Source organism: Doryrhamphus excisus, chromosome 20, assembly GCF_030265055.1.
Source record: "Doryrhamphus excisus isolate RoL2022-K1 chromosome 20, RoL_Dexc_1.0, whole genome shotgun sequence".
NCBI classification, from domain to species: Eukaryota; Metazoa; Chordata; class Actinopteri; order Syngnathiformes; family Syngnathidae; genus Doryrhamphus; species Doryrhamphus excisus.
The window spans coordinates 14264665-14291938 of NC_080485.1; the positions used below are offsets into that span (position 1 = coordinate 14264665).

Below are 27274 nucleotides of genomic sequence, written 5' to 3' on the forward strand. Positions count from 1 at the left end.
ACTAGTGGTTGTACTGCATGTATACTACACACAGGGGGCGCTGTAAGAAATTCTACATTACCAATGCATGTAGACGTTTCGGCACTAGCTGGAGGGCGGCGACTGGAGCGGGACCCTTGAAAAGAACAGCTTGTTTCTGACAGCTCATAGTCTTTACGTCGCTTCTGTTTTTGATATTTATGTAATATTTCAGAGGACGTGTGTGAAATAAAGTTAAAATAGCCCTCATTCGGAGGCTGTTTTGAGCAAAAACAGAGCTATGTAATATATGTACAGTTATCCGTTAACGCATTGTTTGTTAGCATTAGCTAGCTAACACAGTTGGTGCAGACTTGTAAAGCTTGGCAGGAAAACATCGAAAATGCCCCCGAAAAAGCAGAAGTCGACAGCGATGAACATCTCCAGCTCCTTGGACTTGGAGTCGGAGGACATCAGCCTGGAGACCACCGTGCCCACCGCCGAGGACGTGTCCTCTTCCGACGAGCAGCGGATGAGCTCACAGAAATTGACCCGCCAGCTGATCGAGAGGAAGCAGCTGCTTCAGAACGTCCAGCTGCTAAAAATCGAACTTTCCCAGAAGAACCTCACCATCGACAACCTGAAGGCGGACTACATGTCGAAGGTACCGACCCGAAGGATTTATGTAATTACTTTGTATGACAGTAAACACTCATGACGTCATCAGCGTGGATTAGTAACAGGTAAAACGATTATTTACAAGTTTTTTTTAATCTTAGCTGACTTTATTATCGAAAATACTTGAGTTATTTCCAACAACCACAATTCTAAGCATGAATATATTATTAAAAAGTGAATATTACAGTAATGCTATGTTGTGTGTCAGGTGGAGGAGCTGGAGGAGAAGCTGAATGATGCTCTCCATCAGAAACAAGTGTTGACGCTGAGACTGGACACTCATTTGAAACTTGCCCAGGAGGAAAACCGGTGAGAACACTGTGCCGCATCGCCGTATCGCCACATGAAGCTCAAATATGGATCTCCCTGTCTTCCAGGAAGCAGCAGGCCGTGCGCAAACAGGAAGTGGACACCATTCTGCTCCGGCAACAGCAGCTGGAAGAGGCTAATCGACAGATGCGAGAGAAGGCCGGAGAGCTTCGGCGGTCACTCAGGGATGTGGACATCTCCCACGAGCGCTACCAGGAGCTTCGTGACCTTCCCGAGGAAACCATGACCATTCAGGAATTTGTAGCGGTGAGTGCGGCTATTCGCCATTTCTCGTAATCATTCATTCATTCATTCATTTTCTACCGCTTTTTCCTCACTAAAAATCTGAAAATGGATTACACTATCACTATCCCTGGGGTGTCCAAACCGCAGCCCAGGAGCCATTTGCAGTCCTCGCTGTATTTTAAACACACAATTAAGCAAGAAAACTAGCAACAACAACAACAACAAAAGTGGGGGGAAAAAGGGCTGACAACTACACACCTCAAATATTCATTCATTCATTTTCTACCGCTTATCCTCACAAGGGTCGCACGGGAGTGCTGGAGCCTATCCCAACTGTCTTCGGGCGAGAGTTGCCATAAAGAAGTTGCCATAAAGTTGTAATATAATGATAAACCATCTAAATCTAGAATTACAGTAGCTTTGGGAATGTTAAATATTAAAGAAACACTATGGGAACAAAGTCAAAATATTATAAGAAGAACATGTAGTATGAAGATTCATTCATTTTCTACCGCTTAGCCTCACGAGGGTCGCAGGGGGTGCTGGAGCCTATCCCAGCTGTCTTCGGGCGAGAGGCGGGGTACACGCTGGACTGGTGGCCAGCCAATCACAGGGCACATATAGACAAACAACCATTCACACTCACATTCATACCTATAGACAATTTGGAGTCGCTAATTAACCTAGCATGTTTTTGGAATGTGGGAGGAAACTGGAGTACCCGGAGAAAACCCACGCATGCACGGGGAGAACATGCAAACTCCACACAGAGATGGCCGAGGGTGGAATTGAACCCTGGTCTCCTAGCTGTGAGGTCTGAGCGCAAACCACTCGCCCACCGTGCTGCCCCATTTCTCATAATCCTTTTTCATACTTTGGACTAGGGATCGACTAATGTTTTTTTTTCGGACCGATACCGATTTTTTCCATCACCCTTAGCCAATGGCCGATTTTGCTTTTGCTGCCTCAATTTACATGAAAAAATGACAATGATAACAAATATTACAGGTCTCAAGTTTAAACAAATATTTATTTAAATGTAAACACTGAACACAGTAGGATTCAGCTTTCTTAAACACTTTTATACTGCATTATCAACTTTAAAAGGAATAAATATACAACATTTCTGTTTAAGTTTTATCTAGCATTGATGATCGATGACTGCTCCTCCACAGTGGGACGCACATCCCACTGCGGCGAATACATCGGCGAACCCACACACGTATCAGCCCGATATATCGGCCGGTCGATCCTTATTTTGGACCTTTTTGTTCCATGCACAGGTGCGTTTCTACGAGGCGGTGACTCCCTTGAAGGCTCAGCTGGCTGAGCTCAGTGTGAAGAAAGACACTCTAAGCGAAGATGTGGACACACAGCGGGCCCAGATGAAGGCACTGATGGAGGTACTGAATTAGCCTACACATACAGTATACATATATTCGCTATCTTGCCCTCTGTCTATTGAGGTTTTTCAAAAATGTATCAATTAATAAATAATTTAGAAGTTGAAAATTGTTACTAAAAAAAAAACCAAATTGTACTAGTTCTTGGCTAGTCTTGATAGATAGAGTTCTGTTTCAAATCAACTGAATTTGCAGTAACAACATATGGGGTATACTTTGATGAGATTTGTGTGTACTGTGTACTTTGTGTGTGTGTGTCTACAGAGCTACGAGGAGGAGCGCCGTCTCCGTACCGAGCTGGAACTCCGGAGCCAGAGGTTGACGCTGGAACTGGCCGACACCAAGCAGCTCATCCAAGACGGGGACTACCGTCGAGAAAACTACCCCAACATCAAACGGTGAGCAAAAGAGGATAAAAAGTCATAATTATGAAATAATGAGATAAAATCTCATAGCTATGACGTTATCTTGTCATTTTGACTTTTTTTTAATCTCATATCATATCTCAGAATTTTGACTTTTTATGTCATAATTGTACTCCGGTTTCCTCCCACATTCCAAAAACATGCTAGGTTAATTAGCGACTCCAAATTGTCCATAGGTATGAATGTGAGTGTGAATGGTTGTTTGTCTATATGTGCCCTGTGATTGGCTGACCACCAGTCCAGTGTGTACCCCGCCTCTCGCACCCGAAGACAGCTGGGATAGGCTCCAGCACCTCCGCCACCCTTGTGAGGATAAGCGGCAGAAAATGAATGAATGAATGATCATTGTTTTGTGACTATTGATCAATAAATGACATGTAGTACTCAGTAATGTTAGCATTAGTCATTCCTAATGCTAATGTGTAAGTTTTCATGTAATGCGAGCGTAAAGCTGACTATAGGGGTGTTAGTTTTTGTCTAGAGGGCTCTAATAGTGGTAAAAACCGTATTGTAGACAACTTTTCTATGCTTTCTATGTTATACTCCGGTTTCCTCCCACATCCCAAAAACATGCTAGGTTAATTAGCGACTCCAAATTGTCCATAGGTATGAATGTGAGTGTGAATGGTTGTTTGTCTATATGTGCCCTGTGATTGGCTGGCCACCAGTCCAGGGTGTACCCCGCCTCTCACCCGAAGACAGCTGGGATAGGCTCCAGAAACCCCCGCGACCATAATGAGGATAAGCGGTAGAAAATGAATGAATGAACTTTTTGTGTCCCAATTATGACTTACAGTAGGGATATTTTTTTTTCTAAGTGACGGAAATAGACCTCCGCATGAACAAGCTGAAAAAGTGAGACTTTAAAAGCCGTCAAAACCAGAATTTTAACTTCTTTATTCTGATTTTCTGTGCACAGTCTCCAAAAAAAATTACACATAAAAATGTAATATTTGGCGCCGACTCCCATATTTAAAATGTTGAAGTATTTAGATGAATCAGGAGGTCAAATTAAGTAATTATTGTATTAAAATGTACATATCTGCATATGTGGTGTTTGTGGCGATCAGAGAGCGTGACAGCCTGGAAGCAGAGCTAAAGGAGGCGAAGAGAAGATTCGAGACCCTTGACTTGGGTCACGCAGCCCTGGGCAGGGAGCGAGAGACCCTCAGCAAAGAGGTGCTTCACCCAAAACACACCACAGCTCATTTAATACCATGATTTCATGTCCGTGCCGTACCATTTCTGACCTGCAGGTGGTGACGTTGCGACAGTCTGTGACGCTGCTGCAGAAGGACAAGGAGTACCTGCACAGGCAGAACATGGAGCTGAGCGTTCGCTGTGCGCACGAGGAGGACCGCTTGGAGCGCATGCAGGTGCTTACTGTCATCTACGCTTATGTAATCGAGCCGCGCCGCATCTTAACAGCTTCTCCATCTCTGCTGGTGTTTTTTGCGGCACAGGTACATCTGGAGGACACCAAGAAGGCCCGGGAGGACGCCTATGAGAAATACGTAGCGTCTAGGTTGGACAACAACGTGTCTAAATGTACATGAGAAGGTAAAAAAAAATACATTGTTATTCCATTGCAGGGATCACTATAAGTCAGAGTACGAGAGGAAGTTAAGAGACGAGCTGGAGAACATCAGAATGAAAACCGGTCAGGAAATCGACCACCTGCAGAGAACGTCCAAGGAGATGTATGAAAGAGAGAACAGGTGCTTCCCTTTTTCTGTCTCGTGAGCACCCTAACGGTCTCCAAGGGGGTCAGTAATAACCGGGTTTCTCTTCATCGAGCAGAAACCTGCGCGAGGCCAGAGACAACGCGGTGCTGGAGAAGGAGCGAGCGGTCACCGCCGAGAGAGACACTAAGTCGCGATTCGACCAACTGCTGGAACAGTAAGCTTAAACGCCTCCTTCCATATGACTGCTTAGTCTACTCCATACACCTGAACATCTCATCCGATCCAGTACCGTGGTGTCAATTGCATGTTTAATAGACATGGAGGTGTGGTGTAATAATTTTAATATACTATAATAATCACCTTTATGTTTCTACGTTGCAATTAGTAAGACAAAGAATGTTTTTGTTCCTGTGATACTATGTGATTATCCCGCCTACTGGCCCTGTGTTAATGAAACCTGATGGAGGTTATCAACTGCATACGTTTGAAAATGGATTACACTATCCCTGGGATGTCCAAACCGCAGCACAGGAGCCATTTGCAGTCCTCGCTGTATTTTAAACACACAATTAAGCAAGAAAACTAGCAACAACAACAACAAAAGTGGGGGAAAAAGGGCAGCGGGACCAACTATCATGGCTGACAACTACACACCTCAAATATTCATTCATTCATTTTCTACCGCTTATCCTCACGAGGATCACGGGGGGTGCTGGAGCCTATCCCAGCTGTCTTTGGACGAGAGTTGCCATAAAGAAGTTGCCATAACGTTGTAATATAATGATAAACAAACTAAATCTAGAATTACAGTAGCTTTGGGAATGTTAAATATTAAAGAAATATTATGGGAACAAAGTCAAAATATTATAAGAAGAACATGTAGTATGAAGATGCATTAATTTTCTGCCGCTTAGCCTCACAAGGGTCGCGGGGGTGCTGGAGCCTATCCCAGCTGTCTTGGGGCGAGAGGCGGGGTACACCCTGGACTGGTGGCCAGCCAATCACAGGGCACATATAGACAAACAACCATTCACACTCACATTCATACCTATGGACAATTTGGAGTCGCCAATTAAACTAAGTTGAAATATTAAAGAAGTTGCCATAAAGTTGTAATATAATGATAAACCAACTAAATCTAGAATTACAGTAGCTTTGGGAATGTTAAATATTAAAGAAATACTGAGGGAACAAAGTCAAAATATTATAAGAAGAACATGTAGTATGAAGAGTCATTCATTTTCTACCGCTTAGCCTCAGTTTATTTGTTCACTATAACGCCTGATACAACTAAAGGTACATTTAGTTTTACAAATATAATGATGAAAACAAAAATAGCTCGTAATAGTGAAATTTAAGAGCATATACAGTGACTTGTTAGCAAGTATATGGACGGCCAGGCGGCCATCGCTGGGAAAGGTTTGGACGTCTGTGCATTGCATGAAGTGCAAGTGTAGCATTTGTTGTGTAACATGTAGCATTTCAGCAAACATCAGCAAATCATCTCTCACTGGCAGGTTAAAGTCAGGAAGCAGGTCGCTTCAACAACTGGTGATGACTTTTACAGCATTTGCCTTGAGGACGACTCTTAAACTGTCAAAAAAAAAACACATCAAAGCTCGTATGTGCATTTTTTTTTTTTTTTTTTTTTTTACTCTCCCCCTCCACCGCCTTTCCGCATCGCATTTCACATTCAAGCCACGTCAAGCGTCGGCTTATTGTGTGATTTAGTTAAGCAGGCCTCACGACAACATTGTAAATATGTATACGGCACATCGCTACGAGGGAGGCTTTTACACATGCATGTTAGCTGCATGGTGCCAGCTCATCAGCAGCCTATCATTAGCAAACACGCTCGGGCTTTTTTGATTTACCGTCTGCACACTGACGATCACATGAATTGTTGGGAGTCAGAGGTTTGCCTGGAAGTCATGACGTTGGGGGGGGGGGGGGGGGGGGGGGGGTGCTGTAAAGTCAAACCTGCTCTCCTCCCGGGAGAAAGATAATAGTGCAGGTGAAACGAGATGAATTGGACTGTAAAATGTCAACTAATCAGCCTCATAATTTAGTTTGAAGTCGCAGAGGGGATTTTTGTGATTTAGTTAATTAATCAACTTTAAATTAGTGTTCCATTTTGTCTGTCTCCATTTCAATCCAGTCACTTTACCTCAATATTATGTATAAACACACACTATATGATAAATATCTAGATTTGGGAGAAAAAAAAATTACAATGGGGAAAAAAATGCAAAAAAAATCATCGTAAATACAGTAGTTTTATGTAAAATGGTATGTATCATTGTATATATATATATATGTTGTCACAGTAGTTGTCCTTCAGTGCTATGAAAGTTCATGCTTTTAGTAGGCATACTTTTATGTAGCATATTTTAATTTATTTTATTTATTTGTATTTATATAGAGGCGGGGCCACTAGCGTACACCCTGGACTGGTGGCCAGCCAATCACAGGGCACATATAGACAAACAACCATTCACACTCACATTCATACCTATGGACAATTTGGAGTCGCTAATTAACCTAAGTTGAAATATTAAAGAAGTTGCCATAAAGTTGTAATATAATGATAAACCAACTAAATCTAGAATTACAGTAGCTTTGGGAATGTTAAATATTAAAGAAATACTATGGGAACAAAGTCCAAATATTACAAGAAGAACATGTAGTATGAAGATTCATTCATTCATCCATTTTCTACCGCTTAGCCTCACAAGGGTTGCGGGGGTGCTGGACCCTATCCCAGCTGTCTTCGGGCGAGAGGCGGGGTACACCCTGGACTCACATTCATACCTATGGACAATTTGGAGTCGCTAATTAACCTAGCATGTTTTTTTGGAGCGTGGGAGGAAACCGGAGTAAACCCGGAGAAAACCCACGCTTGCACGGGGAGAACATGCAAACTCCACACAGAGATGGCTGAGGGTGGAATCGAACTCGGGTCCCATTCATACCTATGGACAATTTGGAGTCGCTAATTAACCTAGCATGTTTTTGGAATGTGAGAGGAAACCGGAATACCCGGAGAAACATTTGTTTTGGTGTTTGATTCATGTTCATGTATGCTTGATTCATTTCTGACTCCTCGGAGAAGCCCAATGTCCACTTCAGGTGCTCTCATACATTCCCTAGGAATACTGTAAATATCAAATATAATTTTTCAATTTTTTATTTTAAATATAGCACATAAAGGAGACTGTAAAACACACACACACACACACGCAGAAGCAGAAGTGTCCCTATCTCCAGGGCACTACTGCATGCTTGTCATTTCTCCAGATCCAAACCACCAGCTGTTGGTCTTACTTTCCATCCACACACACACACACACACACACACACACACACACACACACACACACACACACACACACACACACACACACACGCTGCCTCACTCTCCCTTGCACTCTCTCTTTGAGCGATCACATTCCCGCCGCGCATCGCAAGCCAGCAACGACAGATGCTAGCCGCAAGCCTTTAACCCCTAACCCCACGTATAGGCCCTATTTTGGGGGCCAAGAATGAGACGGACGAGCTTGAAATGGCGTCAGACGACAGTGGCGTGGGCGGACGCTTTATTACAGTTGCCTGCTTTTTTTTTTTTTTTTTTGTCTTCTGACCCCGTCTTTCGGAAAATCAGGGATTCTCCCAGTCAGGTCAGAGTACATACCAGAAAAGAAACAGTTCTTTGAAAGGGATGAAGGAATAACACGACACTCGCATTAAGTCATTCCTCCATCAATAAAGGAGGACATAAAACGTCCAGCCATGTGCACTTGTCTGTCACGTCGTGCCTGCACAGCTCAGCCGAGCGCTGGATGGATGATGAAATCCTATCAGGTCAGCTGTAATCAAGAGTTATTAATATTGTCCAAAGCAACCTCTGCAGCCCGAGGAAGCAAGCGCACGTCTCTCATGTCCTGCTTGCACTTTTAGGCCTGCCACTAAAGACCTGCTTTATTTCCTCACTGCATCTTAAAACAACCCTGTCAAGTTAACGTTCGATGATAACCATAGAACATGCCACTTATGAAAGCGGTCTGGTTGCTAGCAATTAGTCTTAATAGTGTTTTCAAAGGGGTGAGTAGCTTTAGACGTTTATTGGTTTGGATTTAGCTCATCTGGTTTGTTTTGGTTTGGATAATTCTAGGGTGGTAGACCATTGGTAGACCCCAGTGCTCAGTCCTAGACATTTTTGTGTCAACAAATGTGTGATACCCCCTACTCGTGATGTTAGAAACCATATTTAGAAGGTTGTAAACAGGTTTTCTATACTCCCAACTATGAAAATATTCAATTTATAAATAAGGAATCCTACTTATCAAGCAATTAACCATGATAAAATAAATGTGAGTAGTTTTACTTTATTTTGGTTTTATTACACCGTGGTTTACATAGCATTAAAACCTGTGTGATAGTCTAGAATGATAAGTAAATAAGATTAAGTAAGACTTTCTGCGGCCTGGCAAAGCTTTTGTTTTTACACCTGCCACTAAAGACCTGCTTTGTTATTTCCTCACTGCATCATAAAACAACCCTGTCAAGTTAACGTGCGATGATAACCATAGAACATGCCACTTATGAAAGCGGTCTGGTTGCTCCATACGATGAATTAACTAGCAATTACTCTTAATAGTGTTTTCAAAGGGGTGAGTAGCGTTAGCCGTTTATGCTTGGTTTGGATTTAGCTCATCTGGTTTGTTTTGGTTTGGATAATTCTAGGGTGGTAGACCATTGGTAGACCCCAGTGCTCAGTCCTAGACATTTTTGTGTCAACAAATGTGTGATACCCCCTACTCGTGATGTTAGAAACCATATTTAGAAGGTTGTAAACAGGTTTTCTATACTCCCAACTATGAAAATATTCAATTTATAAATAAGGAATCCTACTTATCAAGCAATTAACCATGATAAAATAAATGTGAGTAGTTTTACTTTATTTTGGTTTTATTACACCGTGGTTTACATAGCATTAAAACCTGTGTGATGGTCTAGAATGATAAGTAAGTAAGATTAAGTAAGACTTTCTGCGGCCTGGCAAAGCTTTTGTTTTTACACCCGCCACTAAAGACCTGCTTTGTTATTTCCTCACTGCATCGTAAAACAACCCTGTCAAGTTAACGTGCGATGATAACCATAGAACATGCCACTTATGAAAGCGGCCTGGTTGCTCTATACGATGAATTAACTAGCAATTACTCTTAATAGTGTTTACAAAGTGGTGAGTAGCTTTAGCCGTTTATGCTTGGTTTGGATTTAGCTCATCTGGTTTGTTTTGGGGATAATTCTAGGGTGGTAGACCATTGGTAGACCTCAGTCCCAGTGCTCAGTCCTAGACATTTTTGTGTCAACAAATGTATGATACCCCCTACTTATGTCTTATTTACTTTTATTGTGTTGACTATATTGGCTAATACAAGTGTAAAAGTGACTATAGGGATGTTATTTTATATGTAGATGGCACTCGTGATGTTAGAAACCATATTTAGAAGGTCACAAACAGGTTTTCTATACTCCAACTATGAAAATATTCAATTTATAAATAAGGAATCCTACTTATCAAGTAATTAACCATGATAAAATAAATGTGAGTAGTTTTACTTTATTTTGGTTTTATTACACAGTGGTTTACATAGCATTAAAACCTGTGTGATAGTCTAGATTAAATAAGTTTAAGTAAGACTTTCTGATTAAAAAAGAAATCAATCAACCTCTGCGGCCTGGCAAAGCTTGTGCTTTTACACCTGCCACTAAAGACCTGCTTTGCTATTTTTAACTGCATCGTTTAATAAATACTTGAAATGTTGTCAAAAGTACGTGTTAGTCAGGCATCCTGATAGGTATGAGTGGATTTACCTTTACTTTTATTTAGCCTCATTGCAGTGGCGTACTTCTGATGACGGATGACAATGTTACATTGTTATTTAGCACATTGCCCTTATAATTATTTCAATCAAGTGGGTGTCCCCGGAGGTGGGCCGCGGATGCAATCAATTAAAACACACTGTTTGGGAAATCCGAGGAAATACAGCTGGAATAGGTGCAGATTCTGGAAGATCTAGAAAGATTTCTGAGTGGTTATCATGTGTAGCTGCTCTATAGGAGTCCACAATTCAATACAAAGGGTCGACAGACAAATGATGAACTTGGATTAGCAGCCATACCAGGAGATTGATGCAGAGGACTGACAGTTGTTGATAGTAGGCCTCTATGCAAAAATGTACATCCTTCTTTGAAAATCATCTGATTCATTTTTAATTGTTTGGGAAATGGATAAAAATGTTTGTGAAATGAAAAAAATTGTTTGTGAAATGCATGAAAATGTGTTTTTCTTTGGTAAACAAAGACATTTGTAAGTGATCCCAAACTTTTGAGCGGTAGTATTTTATAGTATTTTAAATAAGTATTTTATACTTTGAATGATATGCCGTCACTACAATATCCCACTTATTCTGCCTGAAAGGCACAGACAAGTGTTCTTTTTTTTAAGAATGCCGTCAATGTGTATTCTGGTGACAGTTTGACCTTGGAACAGATTAAGTCAATTTCCCTTACTTCCAACAGGAACAATCAGAAAAGTTGTATTTGATTATCGATATTTGTTTTCTTGCACAGTTGTGCAGCGTTTTTGTGTCCTTGTTAGACCCAGTTTGTGCTGCTCTCTGAAGGGAGTAGTTAACAGCATGGTAAGAGATTTTAGTTTGAGTTTTTAGCTTTTTAGATGGCTTTTCTAATCATCTATTAGCCTTATAAAATGATGAACTTGGATTAGCAGCCATACCAGGAGATTGATGCAGAGGACTGACAGTTGTTGATAGTAGGCCTCTATGCAAAAATGTACATCCTTCTTTGAAAATCATCTGATTCATTTTAATTGTTTGGGAAATGGATACAAATGTTTGTGAAATGGAAAAAATTGTTTGTGAAATGCATGAAAATGTGTTTTTCTTTGGTAAACAAAGCTGCCAGGTGACGACCTGTGAGGCGTCTTTGTCTTAAACTACACACTCTCAGATAACTGTCTTCTTGCACAGTTGTGCATCGTTTTTGTGTCCTTGTTAGACCCAGTTTGTGCTGCTCTCTGAAGGGAGTGGTTAACAGCATTGTAAGAGATTTTAGTTTTAGTTTTTAGATTTTTTAGATGGCTTTTCTAATAATCTATTAGCCTTATAAAATGATGAACTTGGATTAGCAGCCATACCAGGAGATTGATGCAGAGGACTGACAGTTGTTGATAGTAGGCCTCTATGCAAAAATGTTTCAAAATGATTCATTTTAATTGTTTGTGAAATGGAAAAAAATGTTTGTGAAATGCATGAAAATGCGTTTTTCTTTGCAAAACAAAGAAATTTGCAAGTGATCCCAAATTTTTGAGCGGTAGTGTAGGTAAGTTTCAGGACAATTTTAGTTGCCAACAAAAAACAGCTTTTAGGAAAAGATAAATTTTAAGTACAACGCTCACTTGGACACAATTTTTTTGCTTTTGTCACAGCTGAAATATGTAAACATTTTGAACTATGTGCATGCGTTAAAACATCCGTACAATGCGTAACCTTCCGCACACTACACTTGCAAAACAATCACATTCGCTTCTGCCACCTTGTTACCCTTTTTGTGGCTTTTACTTGCGTCATAATAACGTACAAATAAAACCGCATAAATACGTCTTTGGCGGTGAATGTGTTAAAGGGAACGTAAATGATTTGAGGTTTTCGTGTGCAAGCTTGCACCGCTTTTTTGACTTGTACACATCGGTGATATTTGAGACTCCCAGCGTTTTGCCTCTTTGTTTTCAGCATCTCTCATTAAGTGAGCAATTCCTGGTGCAGGCTGCCAAACGCAATCACAGAACATCAAACGAGGCCAAGCATCGCTTTGGGCGGTCGTCGCTCTGAAGAAATAGTCGGCCGTCCTGTTGGGTGACACTGTGCAAGTTGCTCGTTTTAAAAGAACACCGGGTGACTACACCTCCCTGACAGTTTTCATGACAAATATCTCACCGCATGACATTCAATTATTGTGTCTATGCTAGTAGACGGATAAATACTTCTTAACAACTCTTTGTCATCCGCCATTGAACCAGGGAGTAGTCTGCTAACTGACAAAAGACTAACAGTGTTTGTGTTTTGAATGACTTCTAAGTGTTTTTTTATGTTTAGCTTTTGTTTCTTTAAAATTAAAATACAGGACTATTCGATATAACATTTACAAAAATATTCAGAAACTGCATAAACAAAGTTTTTGTTGTTAAATGGCTTTTGCTCTTTTTTTTCACAATTTTTGCTGTTTTTAATTTTCTCATTTCAACTTTCTTTTTGGATATTTCTTGCAATATTATGACTTTATTTCCATAATATTTAGACTTTATTACCACAACATTACAATTTTTTCTCCCCAAGATAATTTACCAAAAATTATAACTTTATTTTGTTTGGTTTGTTTCTCTTATATTTTTTGCTTTACTGCTCTTATGTAGTATAACTACTTATTTTAATAAAAAAAACATTCTAAAATACTTCAATTCTAACTGTATAAAATGACTTTGTTTTTCTCTTGTTAAATTCTGACTTTTTCTCTCATTGGAATGCATATTCTGTCTCTTAAAGTTTTGACAATTCTCATGAAATTACAATTTTAACTTTATTTTAATTTCAACTTTAATTTAATTTCAACTTTATTCTTGTCAATTTTCTTCTCATAATATCATGACTGCCCTGTGATTGGCTGGCAACCAGTCTAGGGTGGTACCCCGTCTCTCGCCCAAAGACAAGTGGGATAGGCTCCAGCACCCCCATGACCCTTGTAAGGATAAGTGGTAGAAAATGAATGAATATCATGACTTTATTTATTTTTTCTCTTAATGGTTTGACTTGAATTACTCTGCCGATATTTCCATTTTTGTTATTGCTTTTTTTAGTGTTGAATTCTATTTTTAGAATGTGTAGATTGTGATATTATTTCCAAATTTTTAAATTAGTATTTTTGTTTTGTTGAGTTCTATTTTTATTATTTTAATGTAGCCTTTTTAAAAATTATAATACACATACAAGTGCAATTAAAAAAAAAAAAAATAATTAACTCTCCAATCTCGCACAACTACATGACTACTAAGTCCCCCCCCCCCCTCAGAATAGTCTTTTGTCAGTATACAGCCCATTCTGTGACAAATCAAAAACATAACAAAACATAACACAACCCGCCCTTCCTCTTGTTACCTGTCTGTGATTTATAACCTTTGCACATGTATAAATATGCGCTCTATATGTCTTGAACTGTTGTAAACACTCAGTGTTTGCAAATGTATGCATACAGTATATAAAAAGAATGTGCGGTGAGGCAATAAATGAACAGCCACGTACATCAAAAGGCCCCACGCTGCACTTGGACACACCTGGCCTATTGTAACAACATCATGCATGTCAATGTTGGCGTGTGTAGAGCACCCATCAGGTCAGCATTTCAAGTGGAGCTGTATGGAAATCGAAACGTTGTTTTTCGGTGAGTCATCAACGCCTGTCCCCTTCCCATTCGCCCAGGTATCGCCAGCTCCAGCTCGGCACCGACAGCCGCGTCGCCGAGTTGTCCAACCAGGCCAAGCTTCACTCCTTTGAAGCCGAGCGCGCTCAGATGCTGAAGGAGGAAACCGACAAGGCCCTGGCCCAGTGCCAGGTGGAGTGTGAGAAACAGCAGAAAAAACTGGAGGTACTCCAACCGCTCGATGGAAAAAAATGTCCAAAAAAACTCTTAACGTTACGTCACAAGGCGATCAAGCCTGACGATGACGCAATCCCCGCGTTGGAGAATGCAGTGTTTTGGTCGGATCGGGCACCACTTTCACCTTTCACCTCGGAATTGGGAATCGCACCTGGTTAGCGTGCTAACACAACACATACAACGTGGCTCACCGGGTACAATGGCGTTAATGCACCACAACACTAATAACAATAACATTGCATGCATGAGCGGCTTTATTTTTGTCTCCGAGTTATTCTTTCTCTTCGACGCACGGCTGTGTTTTCAGCCAGCCTGTCAGCGGGCGTCCGTCATCGGGGAGAGACTTTTCAACACTTTCTCAACAATTTTTTTTTTTTTTGTGTGTGTGTTTTGTTTGGAGTCATCATACGGCCCCTAAAGCCTCATCCGTCTTCTGTCAAAGCGCAGTTCTCAAGGAAAACTAATTAAGTTGTAGTAGTAAGAGTTGTTCACTTCTGGCACATGATTACCGCTTGTTAGCTGAGCTTGACGGGAGACGTACAGACAAAAACTGTCAATGTGTGTGTAAATGTTTTGCTGGTGGTGAATGACAAAGTTTTTTGTATTGCAGTTTATGTGAGCCGTGTACGCTTAAGATTCATTCATTCATTCATTTTCTGCCGCTTTTCCTCACAAGGGTCGCGGGGGGTGCTGGAGCCTATCCCAGCTGTCTTCGGGCGAGAGGCGGGGTACACCCCCTGGACTGGTCGCCAGCCAATCACAGGGCACATATAGACAAACAACCATTCACACTCGCATTCATACCTATGGACAATTTGGAGTCGCCAATTAACCTAGCATGTTTTTGGAATGTGGGAGGAAACCGGAGTACCCGGAGAAAACCCACGCATGCACGGGGAGAACATGCAAACTCCACACAGAGATAGCAGAGAGTGGAATTGAACTCGGGTCTCCAAGCTGTGGGGCCTGTGTGCTAACCACTCAATCACCGTGCAGCCCCATTTTCATTTATTGTGTGACAAGAACGAGAGATCTTTTTTACATTTACTATTTTGGGTATAAAGGCAACTATAGGGGTGCTATTTCATGTCTAGAGGGCTCTAATAATTCATTCATTCATTCATTTTCTGCCGCTTTTCCTCACGAGGGTCACGGCGGGTGCTGGAGCCTATCCCAGCTGTCTTCGGGCGAGAGGCGGGGTACACCAACTGGACTGGTCGCCAGCCAATCACAGGGCACATATAGACAAACAACCATTCACACTCACATTCATACCTATGGACAATTTGGAGTCGCCAATTAACCTAGCATGTTTTTGGAATGTGGGAGGAAACCGGAGTACCCGGAGAAAACCCACGCATGCACGGGGAGAACATGCAAACTCCACACAGAGATAGCAGAGAGTGGAATTGAACTCGGGTCTCCAAGCTGTGGGGCCTGTGTGCTAACCACTCAATCACCGTGCAGCCCCATTTTCATTTATTGTGTGACAAGAACGAGAGATCTTTTTTACATTTACTATTTTGGGTATAAAGGCAACTATAGGGGTGCTATTTCATGTCTAGAGGGCTCTAATAATTTATTCATTCATTAATTTTCTGCCGCTTTCCCTCACGAGGGTCGCAGGGGGTGCTGGAGCCTATCCCAGCTGTCTTTGGGCGAGAGGCGGGGTACACCCCCTGGACTGGTGGCCAGCCAATCACAGGGCACATATAGACAAACAACCATTCACACTCACATTCATACCTATGGACAATTTGGAGTCGCTAATTAACCTAGCATGTTTTTGGAATGTGGGAGGAAACCGGAGTACCCGGAGAAAACCCACGCATGCACGGGGAGAACATGCAAACTCCACACAGAGATAGCAGAGAGTGGAATTGAACTCGCGTCTCCAAGCTGTGGGGCCTGTGTGCTAACCACTCAATCACCGTGCAGCCCCATTTTCATTTATTGTGTGACAAGAGACAACGAGAGATCTTTTTTACATTTACTATTTTGGGTATAAAGGCAACTATAGGGGTGCTATTTCATGTCTAGAGGGCTCTAATAATTCATTCATTCATTCATTTTTTACCGCTTATCTTGTGTTGGAGCCTATCCCAGCTATCTTCAGAGGCGGGGTACACCCTGGACTGGTGGCCAGCCAATCACAGGGCACATATAGACAAACAACCATTCACACTCACATTCATACCTATGGACAATTTGGAGTCGCTAATTAACCTAGCATGTTTTTGGAATGTGGGAGGAAACCGGAGAAAACCCACGCATGCACGGGGAGAACATGCAAACTCCACACAGAGATGGTGGAGGGTGGAATTGAACCCTGGTCTCCTAGCTGTGAAAAATGTTTGTGAAATACATAAAAAAAATTTTTTTTGAAAAACAAAGAAATTTGCAAGTGATCTCAAACTTTTCAGCGGTAGTGTAATACCGCAGATTTGAAATGCAGGCCGAAATAATACGTATTTTGTTTTTTTTTCGGCCCAATATCAATATTGGATCTCGACTATATAGTGACACGAATGAGCGACAGTGCTAACGTGTCAATCACATCTCTACAGCAACATCATGCTGGGTTAGCTTTTTAGCTGAATGAAAAATAACATGATCAAACATGAGGCTAACTGATGGATAGTTGAAACAGCTGCAGGCGAATTGGAGGACGTGTAGCAAAGCCTGCCGGTAATTGCAAGCACTGCAGGTTGAGCGCCTTTGCTTAAAAGTGGAGCAAAAAAAGTGAGAGATTTTTTTTTCTCATGTTTGATGCTCATCAACAAGTTGTATTGACATAAGTTACTGTAATATCATTCATTGTTGATGATATTCATGGATATGTTTATGTTGTTTATCCTCCTCCTCCTCCATTATCACAGCTCCTCACTCAGGAGTTTTACCGGCTACAGACGTCATCAGAGAAGCGAGTGGCGGAGCTGCGCGCTCACAATGCTGAGCAGGCGTCTCGGCTGGAGTCGTACGAAAAGCTGGAGCAGGAGCTGGACCAGGTCACCGTGCAGGCCGCTGAAAGTGAGGCCTCCTCTCTCGTATTGTCGTACAAATCGTTGTCACACCACGCAATCACTGAATCAATTGGACGCATTTGCTGCGTGACACGCACGTTGAATTTGATTTTGTCTGTCCAGTTGAGAACGAGGAGGAAGCAGAGAGGGTTCTATTCTCATACGGCTACGGAGCCAACGTTCCGACCACAGCTAAAAGGAGACTTCAGCAGAGGTACAGACTGTGATGCACTCCATGCACTGCAGAAAATGTCAGCACGGAGAAAACAATAACTTACACATTGCTACTACAGTGGAACTTTGTCCTCCTTGTTGAGGTTGGGTCTTCTCTTGGAATAAGTGTCACACGCTACAGAAGTGTCGTGAGATTTGCAAAAGGTCTTCAACTCAGACGTTTTGTGCAACTTCAGAGGCATATTTCCGCCCCAGAATTTTAGGGGAATTCTGAATTGTACAACCTTAGGGGCTTTTGACTTCACAGGTTCCACTGTATTGCATTTTTGTATTCATTGTATTCCAGCATCCCGTTGCTGGGAAGGGGGAGGAAAGTTCAAAAGAACGCTTTTCAAGATCAAGTTCATACATAAAACATGTTAGTCTCGAGGCTGCATACATTACAGTGTCGGAACATGTTCCTTTTTTGTTACGGCCAACAGTATGCAAAAATAATACATACAATAGATCGATATACCATTGCAGTTACTGCAAAGCAAATCTAAGCATGGCTTGAAAATAACTACTATGTTTCATAATAGTCATAATAGTCATTATAGTACATCTTATAGTACAGATTTACTACTACTAGTAGGGGTGTCATGATACATGACATTGGGTTCACAAGAAAGAGACAATATTTATTCATTCATTCATTCATTTTCTACCGCTTATCCTCACAAGGGTCACAGGGATTGCTGGAGCCTATCCCAGCTGTCTTCGGGCAAGAGGCAGGGTACACCCTGGACTGGTGGCCAGCCAATCACAGGGCAAACAACCATTCACACTCATTCGCCAATTAACCTAGCATGTTTTTGGAATGTGGGAGGAAACTGGAGTACCCGGAGAAAACCCACGCGCATGCAAACTCCACACAGAGATGGCCGAGGGTGGAATTGAACTCGGGTCTCCAAGCTGTGAGGTCTGCGCGCTAACCACTCGACCGCCGTGCAGCTGAACGATATTTATATATTGTTATATTTATATATCGTATAGCATATATGTGGTCGGCACGGCGGTCGAGTGGTTAGCGCGCAGACCTCACAGCTTGGAGACCAGGGTTCAATTCCACCCTCGGCCATCTCTGTGTGGAGTTTGCATGTTCTCCCCGTGCATGCGTGGGTTTTCTCCAGGTACTCCGGTTTCCTCCCACATTCCAAAAACATGCTAGGTTAATTAAAATGTGAGTGTGAATGGTTGTTTGTCTATATGTGCCCTGTGATTGGCTGGCCACCAGTCCAGGGTGTACCCCGCCTCTCGCCCAAAGACAGCTGGGATAGGCTCCAGCAACCCCCCGCGACCCTTGTGAGAAAAAGCGGTAGAAAATGAATGAATGAATAGCATATATGTATATATGCTTGTAGAAAACTACGATTTCAAAATAAAGGGCTTGACAAAAATACTTTTATTTTTATTAACAATGCAGGTACGTGAAATAAGGCCCTTGGCGGCCTCTTGTATTTGATTTCCGTGTAACTACATAATGCAAAAATCACTTCCTGTCCCTTTCTAACAAATGTGCTCCACGTGGGAAATTGTGTACCGTACCGAACCCTGTGCACCTTTACACCCCCGGTATTTGAACATGTTCACTGTGAGGTGTACTCACTCGTCTTGCGCCAGCTATTTAGACAATAACGGCAGTGTTGATGCTAAATCTATACTCCTATACAAGCTGTACATTTCTATAGTATACTCTCCCGTGAGAAGACTCGCCGAAGTGTGAGGAATGTACACACAAACGTTGCATATTTATTTAGCAGTCATTTCTCACTTTATTAAAAAGCCTTGTGAGTGGCTCCTTTGTGTTAGCTGACAAAAGTTCTTCCTCAACACTACTAGTGTTTGCAATAGCATTAAACCCGCCCGGGTGGATGACAGCCTTCATACCGACACAAATTCCTCCAGCCTTTTACTCCTATCATTGTCAAATTGTCTAAAAGACCTCTTGTGATATACTGCTATCATGTGCGCACAGGCCCCGCCTCCCCCCTCACCTGCAATGGGGTACTATACTCACTCTGTTGCGGCTTGTATTGCATTGCATGCGTGTGTTCTGTATTGTGTTTTTATAGTCTGGGAGTCAACACAAGCAGCTCAGAACCTCATATTGATCTCATCTCTCATGGTTACGTAACCCACCAGGGAAATATTGAAGTAACACTAGTGGTAACTTGCAGTGTTTTGGAATTTTCTTTATATGTGTGTGTGTGTGTGTGTGTGTGTGTAGTGTTCACCTGGCCCGCAGGGTGCTGCAGCTGGAGAGGCAGAACACATCGCTGAGAAGAGATTTGGAGAGACACCAGTCCCAAACGGGCCAGATCTCTGACGAGGTAAACACACAAATGGAGGCGCCGCGGTGCGCGACGGCACCAGGACACGAGCATTACGGGGACGCGTGGTTGTTTGGAACTTTCATCCCTGCGTGTCGGCACCTGCAAACGACCGTGCACTTGCTATCCCATCATTGCTAATCTTGCACAACCACTAACCCCCCCTCCACATTCATCCACCCACCCACCCACCCACCCAAGCAGCTCAGATGTTCCACTGTTTTTACGAGAGACAGAAGGATTTACTACAAGTGTTTTGATGGCATAACAGTTATTATCTCAAAGCCGGCTTCTCTCTCTCATGACGCCACTCGTTTACCTCTCATGCCATCCGGGCGGCGCCATTGTCGCGAGCTCAACGGTAAGAGCACGTCCAATCGCCAAACTCGGAGTTAATCTTGCGCCCTGTAATCTGCGTCCGTCTCGTGTCACGAAAATGTCAAGTTTGTGTCGGGCGATTGCATAGACCAGGGGTCTATGAAAAACTCAATTTACTTGGGGGCCACTGGAGCTCGGGTCTGGGTGAGACTGGGCCGCATCAGGTTTTCCCAAAAAAAAAAAAAAACACATTTATTAAAAACAAAAAAATAAAAAAAACTTCGCTTTGGTTCCAATTTTCTACAAGAAAAGCTCTAATAAAACATTCCACTGTTCTCAAATATCTTACTTTTTATTTTTCTACAAAAAATGAAAAATAAATAAACAAATCAAGAATAAAGAAAATCAATCAATCAGTAATAAATAAATAAATATAATAATAATAATAATAATAATAAAACGACAAATAATAAAAACTAACTACACATATAGTTGGTGGGTAGACAAATTATTTTTTTCAGATTAAAATGAACAAAGCATTATTAGAGCCCTGTAGACATGACAAAACACGACTATAGTCACATTTATACTCTTTTTATTTACAACATATTGCGCAACTGCATGGTCTTGAGACACATGCTAACTCGCAAACTAGAGAGCTATAGCGACCTAAACGGTAGCCTTCAAGTTATTTCTTTTAAACTTAAATAACCTAAAAACTTACCACTTCCACACGGATAGGGAGGATAACTATTAACAGTTATTTAACCTTTAACATGAACATTAATCAAACGTAATCATTTTTTCTGGGTACATGATACCATACAGCAGGGTTCTCAAACTTGCGGCCCGTGGGCCAAATGCGGTCCGCGAGCCGCTAGTTTGAGGCCCCCACCTTGATACCAAAGTTTAATGTTGAAATGACATCTTAAAGCTGTGTGCACACCGGACACAATTGACATGATTTTGCCCCGCCCATACTGTTACCCTACCCTGTTACCCCGCCTTGTTTTGCTTTGGATTAGCAATGAAGCTAAAGGCTTATGACGCCGGGTACAAATAAATGCAGGAAATGATTTGGAATAAAACGCAAAATACACGTCAAGATAAAGCATGTCATCAAACATGTTGTTAAAGTTACGACGCTGCTACCAGATGGAACTGAGTACGATGCTAACTTGCTAATTGGGTGAAATTATTAAGTTTCATTAATGTTCATGTTAACGGTTAAATAAATGTTAATACTGTACATTTAAATCTGAAAAAAATAATTATTTGCTGTTTTATTATTATTTTACTTATTTATTACTGATTGATTGATTTATTGTCTTTATTCTTAATTTGTTTATTTATTTTTTTAATCTTATTTTGTGTATAGAAAAATAAAAATTAAGATATTTGAGAACAGTGGAATGTTTTATCAGATATTTTGGTGTGCAAAACCAGAACCAAAGTACTGAAAAAGTGTAGGGTATAGCAGAAGCAAAATCATTGAAGATAGTATTTTTATTGATTTTTTTTCCAGTTTTTAATAAATGCGTTTTTTTGTTTTTTTTTGAAAACCTGATGTGGCCCGGCTTCACCCAGAACCTAGCTAAATTGAGGTAAATTGAGTTTGATACCCCTGCCATACAGCATCCATATCAAACTTGCGCGGGCCGCACTAACATTAAACTTTCATATCAAGGCGGGGGGCCTCAAACTTGTGTCCTGCGCGCCACATTTGGCCCGCGGGCCGCATGTTTGAGACCCCTGGCATTTACGGAGCAAAAACACAACGCAGCTTAGGTGACAAAAGTGTGAGAAGTCGGAGCCGTAGTACCTGTCTGTCACAATTGTTGACTCAGAGGAAAAGCACGGCCAAAAAGCGTGAGCATGCCGGTCTTATCCTCTCGCTCGGCTTGTGTTGTGTGTGTGTGTGTGTCTGTACATGTGCCCCGCGCTGACTTTTAATTGCGGTGTGAGCAAGCAAAGTCACATGTTTACAATTTGAAATCGCTAAAACGACAACCCCGCGTGCCCCCCCCCCCAGAGAATCTTTTTGTTGTTTCATTTATTTCTGCTTTTTAAAAAAAAAAGCACGCAAGAGTGTAGATTTTGGTCGAGAGTAAGCGAGGCGGGGCCCACTTGTGGCTAAATAAACCAGCCATTCACCTGTCAAGCTTACACCATTCGTCAGGAATACCTTATGATTCACTGGGTATGAAAAGAAAGGTTGAAATATTGTCGTTTCTTCACAGGAAAAAGCCAAACATGTTAACCACTTCACCACCCACACAGGCGCCCTGACTAACTTTACTATTGTCCTCAACCTCCAACCCACTTTGGCTCACCCTCCCACCCGCTTCTGCTCGCCTTCTCCTGGGGTTGTAAAAGTGGTTTAATATATAACAGCGAGCAAACTTTATCGTCCCCCCCCTCCCTTCTAAGATTTTAGACCAGATAGCAATTGAACTTAACAAGCCGGGGCACTGACTCAAAAGTCTCTGCATCTCCACTTCACGCAGCGAAGCATCCTAATCTGCTCTTTTCTGCCACAAGGCGACAAAAGACAACTTCAATGAGATATCACCTACCCGAGCATCTTCTCATTCATTCATCCGGGTCATTGAATCCATCGCAACGAGACTGTTCATGTTGTCTTAAGAAGACGTTTTTGGCTCTCATCCGAGAAGACTTCAGCGCTTCATGCTCACAACTAGATAGGACAGCTCTAGTCTGAGGGAACGGTGCGTGATCCAAAAAGCCAATGATCAGGCACATGTCTCAACACAGACGGGCTGAAGCTCTTCGGGTCGAGCAGCAGTCTTTTGAGGACAGAAATGTAGAAGACGCCATGTACACTACGTCAAGGTTGGGACATACGACCCCTCCCCTACATCAAATATTGAGTCGTTTTGCTTATAAGTAAGTAAGAGTAAGTCCACCCAAATGACTGTCAAGAGGCACAGGCCTCGCTCCACTAACAACTGTCGTTTTGCACACACACACCCCCTCCCCCCCAAGAAAATTAAACCATTTTGGTCTGAGGCCGTGTCTCTACCTTACAGGAGAAGTCATGTGGATCTTGCACCATCCCCACAGACCGGAGCTGCCTAGTTGTGAACTGGCAAAACATCTTTAAGACAGCTGAACAGTTTGAATGCCCCGAGAAGTACTATCATACTATTGTACTATTGTAGTGTTAAAGAGCACGTATCTAACAGACGTGTGAGGAGTCAGAGGAGTGCTACTGTGGCCCAAATGGAGCTGATCCCACCCGACTAGATGCAGATGCAGGATACACCCTAGATCAGGGTTGTTGCATACTTTTTCCTGCAAGGAATTATTAGTATTTTTGTAGTTTTCATTTTCCAAATACAGTATTTTAGCTTTACTCTTTTAATATTGTGACTATTATGACTATTTTGACTTTACCTCAACAATATTGAAACTTTTTCTACGATATAATTTTCAAAAATTACAACTTATTTTGTTTTGTTTGTTTCTCATAATATTACTTAAAAAATACATTTTCATATATATTTTAATGCTAAATTTTTGTTTTAATTTTCAAAATATTTTACTTTTGTTCTTGAATAATCATCATAGATTTTATTCATGTAATATGATTACTTTAATCCCATAATATTCTGACTTAATTCACATGATATATTGACCTTTTTTCCTAAACTATGTTTTAGAAAATTACAACTTTATTTTGGAATTTTTGTTTCTCATAATATTTATATTAATAATATTAGTTTTTTCTTTCATATTTCAACTTTGTTAGTAAAATTACATAATTTTTCTTCATCATACTAGGAGTTGGGATATATTCCCTCTGCTTTGACCAATACATGTTGAATGAAGGCTTCTTTACACCAGATATATTGTTATATATCACATTGTTAGGAATGGAATATTTTCCCTCTGCTATCAACAAGCGTGTCTTGTTCAAAGCAGAAGGAAACTAACAATTGCATTTTCTTACAGAGGTGACAACGCTACAACGCTTGGTTGCAGACGGTCCAGATATCAACTGAAGTGTTGATTAAAAAATTCTACGAAAATACTCAGTTTGCCCCCAAGGACTGGGCCACTTGCATGTATTTTGGGCTTGTTGATAACATCAGATGTATTGTTATACTATATCACACTAATATGAGTAGTCACTGTTAGGAATGGAATATTTTCCTTCTGCTATCAACAAGCCTTCAGCATGCCTTGTGCAAAGCAGAAGTAAACTATTTAATTCCTAAAATCAGATATAAGACACCAGAGCCAGATTACATTATTTGGTTAACATTTTGACTTGATTCTTGTAAAATGACCACTGTTTTTCCAGTTTTGCTGTTATATTTTCAGAAGGTGCTAAGGTTTATTAAAATGGCAGCAAATGACCCCCAGGCCACACTTTGGACACCCATGCCCTAGCTAGTTCAGCCATTTAAAAAAGTCATACACAAAAGTGCTAACCTAGTAGCCATTTTTCACCATTGTTGACCATTGTTGACCATTGTTGACCATCGTTGACCATCGTTGACCATCGTTGACCATCGTCGACCATTGTCGACCATTGTTGACCATTGTTGACCATTGTTTCTGCGTATGTTTACCTCCATCCAGCTGATGGCAGCCAACCAACTTCTGGAGCAGGCGCAGCAACCCTACAGCTACCTGATTGAGACGGTGAGACACAAGGACGGGCAGATCGACACCCTGAAGCAACGCGTCACTTCGCTGGAGGACGATGTCAGGTACACACAACCACTTCCCACTACGAATTAACGCCTCAATAATTTGAAGCAATTAGGTTAAATGGACTGTTTGCAACGGTTACGCGGCTGCCTCCAGGGCGCTAACTTTCGGCAAGCGGCGGGTAGATTGGGGACACACCCACACAGGAACCGTGCTGGCGGTGTGAAAGTGTAGATGTCTTATTCTTATTCTTTGCAATTGTGAAAAATCAAGACTTTATATTGTTTATAGTTATTTTGTTGGGGGAAAACGCCATTTTGAGCCGTTTGCAAACAGTCCCTTTCATTCTTTGTGTTCCACTTTGTGTAAATTACTTTCATTGGCAGTCGGCCATCTTTTTCCCCACCCTTAAGTCATTTATCTCTTTTTGTCCTTCCTCGGTCACCTTGACACGGTTGTAATTTTTTGTCTGTGTGGGATTTAGGGGTGTAACTATGTACAACAACGCCTGTTCAATGCCTGGGACAATGCATGTTCCAATTAACGCTTCTGTGCAATTATGTTCAGTCTTCTGTAATCGGTGGGTGTATAACCGTCTGCGTCTCTAATTAGCGCCTGTTGAGAAATCGTTGGCATGAGCAGTCGTGGCTGTAGGCAACCTCCTGATGTACTTTTTTATCAACTCCACAAGATGGCGGTAGCTGAATTTGCAGTATCCTGAGTGGTCAGAATGCAGCACTTTAATGCTCGCTGAGTAGTTGGTTTATCATTATCTTACAACTTTATGGCAACTTCTTTAATATTTCAACTTAGGTTAAGTGGCGACTCCAAATTGTCCATAGGTGTGAATGTGAGTGTGAATGGTTGTTTGTCTATATGTGCCCTGTGATTGGCCGGCCACCAGTCCAGGGTGTACCCCGCAACCCTCTTGAGGCTAAGCGGTAGAAAATGAATGAATCTTCATACTACATGTTCTTCTTGTAATATTTGGACTGTGATTGTGTACCCCGCCTCTCGCCCGAATACAGCTGGGATAGGCTCCAGCACCCCCCGCAACCCTCTTGAGGCTAAGCGGTAGAAAATGAATGAATCTTCATACTACATGTTCTTCTTGTAATATTTGGACTGTGATTGTGTACCCCGCCTCTCGCCCGAAGACAGCTGGGATAGGCTCCAGCACCTCCCGCAACCCTCTTGAGGCTAAGCGGTAGAAAATGAATGAATCTTCATACTACATGTTCTTCTTGTAATATTTGGACTGTGATTGTGTACCCCGCCTCTCGCCCAGAGACAGCTGGAATAGGCTCCAACACCCCCCGCGACCCTCTTGAGGCTAAGCGGTAGAAAATGAATGAATCTTCATACTACATGTTCTTCTTGTAATATTGGGACTGTGATTGTGTACCCCGCCTCTCGCCCGAAGACAGCTGGGATAGGCTCCAGCACCTCCCGCAACCCTCTTGAGGCTAAGCGGTAGAAAATGAATGAATCTTCATACTACATGTTCTTCTTGTAATATTTGGACTGTGATTGTGTAGCCCGCCTCTCGCCCGAAGACAGCTGGGATAGGCTCCAGCACCCCCCGCAACCCTCTTGAGGCTAAGCGGTAGAAAATGAATGAATCTTCATACTACATGTTCTTCTTGTAATATTTGGACTGTGATTGTGTACCCTGCCTCTCGCCCAAAGAGGGCTGGAATAGGCTCCAGCACCCTGTGCGACCCTTGTGAGGATAAGCGGTAGAAAATGAATGAAGTGTGACACTTGCGCTACGTGCTAGCCATTATTGGCCATACAATACAGTATACACTCCACTACCCACAAGCCCCCTGGCTACAGGAAGAAGGGACAGTTGCTTGCATAAGGAAAAGTAGATGACCGCCAGTCCGCTGGTGGAATGTCACAACGCTCCGTTAACCGTGGCGTCATTTCTTTTTAATGCTCTACTTTTACGTTGCGTCTCCAAAGCAAATTCCGTAAAGTTTTCTTTTATTCTGAATTAATTATGAATTAAGTTTGATTTTTGTCGTCAGCTAATGTGACCAAATAATAATCACGCTGGGTCATAGTCCATTCATGTCCTGTGTTGAATCACACTGAAGTCACTACCTCCAAATGATGGTGACGCATAGTTCCTTGCAACTATTTTTTTCTGTGCAGATCCTGACTTGACTGCACCCTGAAACAACACCGATAAACTCAACATAGTAGCTTATTTTATGTCACTCTTAGTCACCAATTAATCACCGTGGATCTTATCAGATCTATT

At 41.8% G+C, this 27274-nt stretch overlaps 1 protein-coding gene across 1 annotated transcript in view; it reads left to right on the forward strand.

The window, feature by feature from the left end:
* Nucleotides 1-61: 61 nt before the first annotated feature.
* The window catches only part of pibf1 (progesterone immunomodulatory binding factor 1), a 30721-nt gene continuing 3508 nt past the window's right edge, over nt 62-27274 (forward strand). The window contains exons 1-15 of the mRNA XM_058058502.1: nt 62-622; nt 845-945; nt 1014-1212; nt 2475-2594; nt 2859-2992; nt 4090-4198; nt 4276-4395; nt 4483-4544; nt 4612-4737; nt 4820-4918; nt 14261-14426; nt 17318-17468; nt 17585-17675; nt 19905-20007; nt 24934-25064. Of these exons, the coding sequence (XP_057914485.1) occupies nt 362-622; nt 845-945; nt 1014-1212; nt 2475-2594; nt 2859-2992; nt 4090-4198; nt 4276-4395; nt 4483-4544; nt 4612-4737; nt 4820-4918; nt 14261-14426; nt 17318-17468; nt 17585-17675; nt 19905-20007; nt 24934-25064 (1973 nt within the window). The 5' untranslated portion in view covers nt 62-361. The remainder of the gene's footprint in view (nt 623-844; nt 946-1013; nt 1213-2474; nt 2595-2858; nt 2993-4089; nt 4199-4275; nt 4396-4482; nt 4545-4611; nt 4738-4819; nt 4919-14260; nt 14427-17317; nt 17469-17584; nt 17676-19904; nt 20008-24933; nt 25065-27274) is intronic.